This window comes from Hordeum vulgare, chromosome 3H, assembly GCF_904849725.1.
Source record: "Hordeum vulgare subsp. vulgare chromosome 3H, MorexV3_pseudomolecules_assembly, whole genome shotgun sequence".
Lineage (NCBI taxonomy): Eukaryota > Viridiplantae > Streptophyta > Magnoliopsida > Poales > Poaceae > Hordeum > Hordeum vulgare.
In genome coordinates this window covers 457,870,479-457,877,437 of record NC_058520.1, presented here as the reverse complement: position 1 = coordinate 457,877,437, position 6,959 = coordinate 457,870,479, and the positions used below count along the sequence as shown (strand labels likewise).

Sequence of the window (6,959 nt, the reverse complement as noted above, 5' to 3'; positions counted from 1 at the left end):
CTGATCGCTGATGGACGAATCGAACAGTACCGAACCTAACTGCCCGATTCAATTCGCTCGCTCACTCACTCACTCGCTCAGAAAAGAAAATAAATCAACCAAACCTGCACGGGACGGGAGGTACTGCTGCAGCAGAATCTCCCGCGCCAGCTCCGTCTCGCCGGCCGGCACGGCCAGGAACAAAAACAAAAAAAGGCGGCGAGGGCGGGGTCGCTTTCCGCGGCCTTTCCCGATCCGTCAACGTTCCGAGAGCGGCACGGTGGGTCGCCATCTCCCGAACGCGGCGCGGCCACCGGACCGGACGGAGGGGCGCCGTCGCTTTTGCACGGAGGCGACGAGGCGGGGGGGCGCGCCGGCCGGGAAGAGGACAAGGCGAATCCCGTCGGCGATACGGCCGCCCACGTCGCCACGCACGCGCCACAACGGCCGCTCGCTCGCGTGCGCCCCAGTCCCAGCGTAGTACTGTACGTGCGTGCGCGCCACAACGGCCGTGTCGGTCAGTCCCGGTCGGTCGCCCTCGCCCTCGCCCCGGTGCGGGCGGGCGGGCCGGAACGACCTGGACGGCGACAACGGAGCGGACTCGCGTTGCCGGAAAAGGGGTTGACTTGCGGCGAGGCGCTCGCGGGCGCCGATCTCTTTGCTCGGCGGAAGGGCCCGTGCCGCATTCATTGCCATGGGCATGGCACGACTCTTTTTTTTTTCTTTTCTTTATTTACCATGGCGAGCTCACGGGTGGGTGCTTCTGAAACCACAGGTTCAGTATGCATCTCAAGATTTGCTTTCGCTCCTTTGACAAGAGCTCACGTGATAGAAGAGCTGTTTGCCATTTTTTTTTCAGGTGATCTGGAACTTATCGCGCAGTAATTTCCACAGGCCGCAAGGCTGCAGCTCTCTTCCCTGAAGCAATCCAGTTAATTGAGTGATCTAAACGCTCTTATATTCCTTTACGGAGGGAGTAACTGATTTCCATGCAAACATACAAGAGCAGATCAGAAAACAAAAAAAAGGAGGGTTGACGGAGTAGTGGAGAATGCAGATGCTCCACATTTGGATATGGGGCGAAAGATATGCAGGCCTTCTAAACACACGGAGGTGCACAAAATCTTGCAGTACTCAGAAGATGGGCTTTCAAGCACAAATTCTTGAAAATCTGCACATAACATATACTCGCTCCATTATATATGACGAAAAAGCTACTGTCATTTCTTGGCAACATATATGGAACTGAAGACAAGTACTGCAAGTCTGTCTCGCGTTTCTGTAATTTCGCTGTCACGTACCCCCTCTGTAAACTTATATAAGATGTTTTAGTCGTCCGGTAAAAGTGTACAGGGGAAGTACTATCCAGTGACAACATTCCAGCTAGTGGATAGAGTATACATGTTGGTGAAAAAATGAAAATGAATTTGAAAAACTATAGTGAAGAGAATGTCAGTTGGGGTAAGTACATAACACAAATTACTAGGTAACAGTCATGGACTTGATGAGGCTTGTAGCCTCCAAATGGCACTTCACAGATGTGCCTTTCTTTTGTGGATAGAAACTTCAAGTAGAACCTTGGTCAGACTTTATGCTCTCTCTCGGAGGTATCTTCAGCAAATGCTTCATTGTGTCATATGCCGTGAAACCAATAGCCACTGAGGGTACCACCTGCAAAATTACCAGTATTTATTTAACATGATAAAAAATTACTCATGTGAACTGCAAATTTCCTACATAACATGAAGGAACACTCTCCAACGGGCACAACTTTTAGCTTACAACATTTCATGGGCAGGTACAAGAAACTGGAAAGCAAAGCAAAGCATGCGATTTAATAATGTTGCTTATGTGCAGGGATATACCGATTATCAAGTTAAACACAACAGAATTTGGGGAAGCCATATAAGAGCCACCAGGAAGCATTTTTGTGCTAGTTGTGAGACTATGCATGGATATGGACTCACATGTCAATGATACATCATGTCACAAATGCAAAATATTAAGCTTCTATGTCATTTAAAACACAACAAAAATGCCACATTCCAGACAAGGTTACCGAGAATCAGCCAGAATAATCTACTCAACGGCAACTGTTGGGTGGCAAAGGGGTCACGAGAAAGCTGTGCAAATTGCTCAACGGCCTTGTCCAGGTTTGCAGGAATTAAGGGGGATTTAGCTCAATTTCCTGCCAATACCCTTTAATACCAGCAGATCCCTACCAAACTAGACATGCCCTAAGGGGATTCAACAAACTTGTGAAACACTTGATTTTCTTTCTTTCAATCATGTTTGTGTGAAAGCAAGTGCAATTCAGACAAGGCTCAAACAGCAGAACAGAGTGCAAATCCTCCTAAAATATTCAGACTATCAAGTTGTTAATCTAATTGGCAGTAGCAACATAGACATCAAAGATTGTCTAGCGTGTTCCAAAAGAAATTTGCACCTTTTTGGAGTACAAGTAGAAAACAAAATACATAGCTGTAAAAAAAACTAAATGCATAACTGTCACCTACCTTGATATAATTGAGGCTCAAACCAGCAAATAATTGTCTCCATCCCTGTGTTTGTTTGATGATCTTAAGCCCCTGGAATGTACCTGTTATTCGTGGGCCACCAGACTGATCATGCTGCAGATGACTTTGAACCTAAAAAAGAGACAAATAACAAGTGATGAAAAATTGACGGGTTTGTTAAGAACATTTAAAATGATCATCTAATAAAAGATTAAAAGTATGAAGTGGTATATGGAACAAATGAAGTACCTGCATTTGTCTCCTGACTACATCTAATGGGTAGGTTAAAGTCTGTCCAAATAAACCAGCTGCGGCACCACAGGATAGTTTTAATGTGACAGAATTTTTGTAATCTTCAGGTACGTGTGCCTTCAGCCCTTCGTATATGTAGAACTTAAGACCAGCATAAGGAAGTATTCCCATGAGAGTTGGACCTGAATGCAAATAGTTCAGATTCAGGCATCAATAGTATAACCACAGCAAAAATAAAGGTAATAAATTTGTCTAGACACAAATGCAAAATAAGAATATATATGCTCACAGCAAGTATAGATGGTGTTTAAGTACTAGTTGTATAACATGTATGACTGTATCCATACCTACTCCACGATACAGGGCTCGGGCTCCACCTTCTGCATAAACACCTCTGAAGACATCTTTTATTCCTCCATATGATGGTGGAGCAATTGGCCTTTTCAAACCACTGCTAGGTTGATCTGAGTTATTAACCTGTAAGCAATGTATAAAACAAGTTCAGCACATCAGAATGTAAGTAAACAAATAGCAATTCAAACAACAAAAGGGATCTTCCTAGAACCTAGGAACATCATTAACTGAACCCAGAAAAAGAATTGTATTGAACAAACAACATACTAGTTCACAAGAGATACTGATGGACAGTTCAGAATTTAGACAGCATTTTCTAGTGCTAATGTGATCTACTAGTTTACTAATCCGTGAACTTGCACAAATAGGTGTTGTTATATCTCACAGCAGCATAATGCAAACACTTGAGAAGGAATACATTCTATGCAATGAACTTCACAAAAATGTTTAGGTCTTGACCTCCTGAACCTGCAAAAGTAGTGCATCCTTGCTTCAAAAGAAGTTGTATAAATTTCGTCTTAAGTCAAAAGGTGCAAAGTTTGCGCGTTTGACCTCAGACAAAATTATTACGCCTTCTTTTCCAGCGTGGAGGGAGTAGGTCAAATTACAGCCTATGGTGGGCTTAGGATGCCAGTTTGCTAAAATATGGATGTGGTTTTGCCGTGCATGCAGCTTATATCACCACATTCTCCAACAGCCCAGCAACAACCTAGCCAGTTATAGCAGATAAAAAAGGTTCCTCCTTCAACATAATGAACTGATGTTTCATCAAATAGTAAGCTCTTACAAAATGAATCATCAGAAAAATATCCAAAACACTATGTAGAAAAAGGATTTTTATTTTGTTGTCATCGTAGCAACATTTGGCAATCTGAGGTACATACATGACAAACCAACATCCATGTCATCGAAACCACCCCTCAAATTTCGTCAAGGAACCAGTTCTCCATATTCAGGGGGTGTTTATCTGTTTGTGTAGTCAAGTGTTGAATGGAGTTTTGTGTGTCTGCAAGCGAGCATACAAGTATGTCCAGGCAGAGGCGTGGGGGACAAAGTTATGGAAGTGCCTTCCACTGATTTGTTGGGTATCAGTTTGAAGATTCTTTTACAAACAATTTTGTTGACTGTATGATTAATTATTACCTTATCAAACCAATATGATACTGTGTACTACGATTGTGCTCTACAGTTGAGTATGAATATGCAAGCACAGGAATACACAGTAATGAGAATGCCAAAATGTAAGCAAGGTAAGGAGAGGAGCAAAGAAGACAGCCAACAGATGCACAGTACAATACCTGGAATGCAAGCTTGGTCCTTGCCAAGTCCAAGGGATAAGTGCACAAGACTGCAGTCCCTCCTGATGCTGAGCCTGCTAAAAGATCTACCACTGGTCCTGTGCCAAGTGCAGGGCAGTTACCCAAGATCCAACACCTGTATCGCTCATACGCCATATAATGTAATGCAGCATAAGGAACAATTCTTAACACACTGGCACCATTTCCCCTGAAGTAGTACCAAAACATGGTTAGCAAAAGATATTATCTGCATCTTCTTCAATAATAATAGTGCAGAAGTAATGAGTTGAATTGCAACATACTTGTAAAATCCCAAGACACCGTCATGTTTTCTCAGTTTATTCAAGGATTTCAGAACTCCAAGAGACCTGAACTCATTTGTTCTAGTCTACAAGCAGAATCAGAAGGTAAGAATATGTTAGCAACCATAATGATTTAGAAACTTATAAGTTGAATGAGAACATCTAAACCTCCCAAAATAGTACCACGCGCAAATTAGGAAGGCAAAACTAATGAAGCAGCTGGTAGTTACTGCGGCATCTTGCATACACAAGACGAATGGAAGCAGACACTATCAATCCTATGGAAGTGGAACTTGCTACCTGTCACATCAACAATAGCCTTCTTATGGCACCACAAGTAGCATGGAGAAGATCTCGGAGTGCTGAGAAGATCTCTCATGCCCATATCTCATGTTTAATGGAACAGCGTTAATAGACCCAGGCATGCTTATGGTACAGAATGTAGAGGCTCCTCTAGCACAGCCACACACCAGCCAGTCTGCAACTGCCAGGTGTGCCTTGTACATCAGTTTCACTGACACGGAACAAACTCATGTTCTATGTCAACAGAAGTGATGCACAGAGCACACTTGCGCATCAGTTCCATCGACACAGAACTCGTTTTAAGGGACGCGCAATCACATTCACAGGCTTAGGAGAGGCGTGCCCTTCTCGATAAGTATTAAGTAGCGTATTATCACATTCACGGGCTTCAAGATCGCCTTTGGACCAACAATATCGACGTTGACGTATCATCATGCCTAAAGCCGCGTAATACACAGGAAAAGTCCATGAAGGAAATCTCTAGCAATCCATGTGGGCGGAGGCGCAGAACGAACCTGTAGCAATATCTTGAGGCGCTCGAGCGGCGCGATGGCGGTCTTGGAGAAGGCACCGGCGACTCCGCCGGCAATCATCTCCTTGGCGAAGACGGGCATGAGGTCGAGCGCGCAGAGGTCGACCCGGGCCGCCGCCACGGCAGCCGAGCCCTGCGAGGGGGTACCCATGCCGACGGCGCGCTCCTTTCATCCAAATCAAGCACCCCCCAGCGCGAAGAATATCCTCCTGGGGCGCCGGCCCGAAGGATCCCACTGGGCAGGTCAGGCGCGCCGCGGTCCGGTCCGGTCAGGTCAGGTCGGCCTTCCGGCCCACGACTCCGCCGCCGCCGCCGGATTTGACCGAGGCGACGACCTGCCACGGCCACGGGGGTCGATTGCGGTTTGGTCTTGCTCCTTTTTTCCGAGATGTACTGTATAGTACAAAAAATAAAATAAATATTGAGGTTGGAGGCCGAGGGGGAGAAGTGCAGGGCGTAGTGGCGGTGGCCGAATACACGAGACGATGAGTAATATGCGGGAGAATCTTGGCGACCAAACCTTAAATATCAACGCCGGTTGCCAGGAAAGCAGGAGTGCTGCTGCTTTGTTTCGCGGGTCGCACCCCCTACCCGTGCAGAAATCTCTGGTGAGCCTTGTTCCGAAACTACTTCAGAGTGCGGTCGAAGGAGTAGTTAGGCCCGTTTGTTTCAGAAGTTCAATGATCAGAGGGTGCTTGAATACGTTTTAATCCCATGATTAAAAGTAGAGGAAGTAAAACTTGCTAGGCTCATCCATGTTTGGATCCAAAATATTAAAAAGATTAAAATCAATTTAATGAGCATTTATTATGCTCCTTCTCCCCTAATCCTACCGCTATAACTGTCAACTCCTCCCCCACGTCAGTTGACCGAATCTTGCTCCCGCCACTAATGTTGCTCATACACAAGAAAATACAAATGCTTGGGCGCGCGTGTAGATGCCACTGAACTGACGAAAAAACTGAATGTGAGCAACAGTGGAGCAGGTAATCTGCTGGCCCTACTACAAACACGCTGTAAACCTGCAAGGACCCGCCGGGTATGCACTATGCAGAGGCGCCTGGTGTGGTGATTCGCAGTGCTCTTTTTCCATACAAGTAAAAATTTCCATACATAAGGAAATTACTATTGTCCATACACAAGAAAATAAGTAACATTCGCCGTCCGTGGCATCCGCCGCAGCACCAGATGATTCCGTTTGAGACAAGAAATCAAACGGGGCGCCGTCCATGGCGCATGGATCTGAGACAATACTCTCATCCGATTAATGGATATACAAGCAAAAAAATGGAAGAAATCGGGTGCGCGTTGTCGATGGCGGATGCATCTTGGACTCCTCTCTCACCTGAATCGTTCCTCGGCCACCAACAGAACAACGGAGGGGGAGGCGCGGCGGTGGGCCGAGCCGGCGGCTAACAACGGA

General features: G+C 45.7%; 1 protein-coding gene across 1 annotated transcript; it reads right to left on the bottom strand.

The window, feature by feature from the left end:
- Nucleotides 1-1,235: 1,235 nt before the first annotated feature.
- On the bottom strand, nucleotides 1,236-5,998 carry LOC123444243 (mitochondrial carrier protein CoAc1-like). The gene is made up of 7 exons (XM_045120907.1): nucleotides 5,520-5,998; nucleotides 4,702-4,787; nucleotides 4,400-4,607; nucleotides 3,095-3,224; nucleotides 2,745-2,929; nucleotides 2,496-2,627; nucleotides 1,236-1,650 (listed from the first exon to the last, which is right to left on the bottom strand). Exons 1-7 carry the CDS (start codon nucleotides 5,685-5,687, stop codon nucleotides 1,546-1,548), a joined length of 1,014 nt encoding a protein of 337 aa, XP_044976842.1. The 5' UTR covers nucleotides 5,688-5,998; the 3' UTR covers nucleotides 1,236-1,545.
- Between the last annotated feature and the right edge of the window lie 961 nt (nucleotides 5,999-6,959).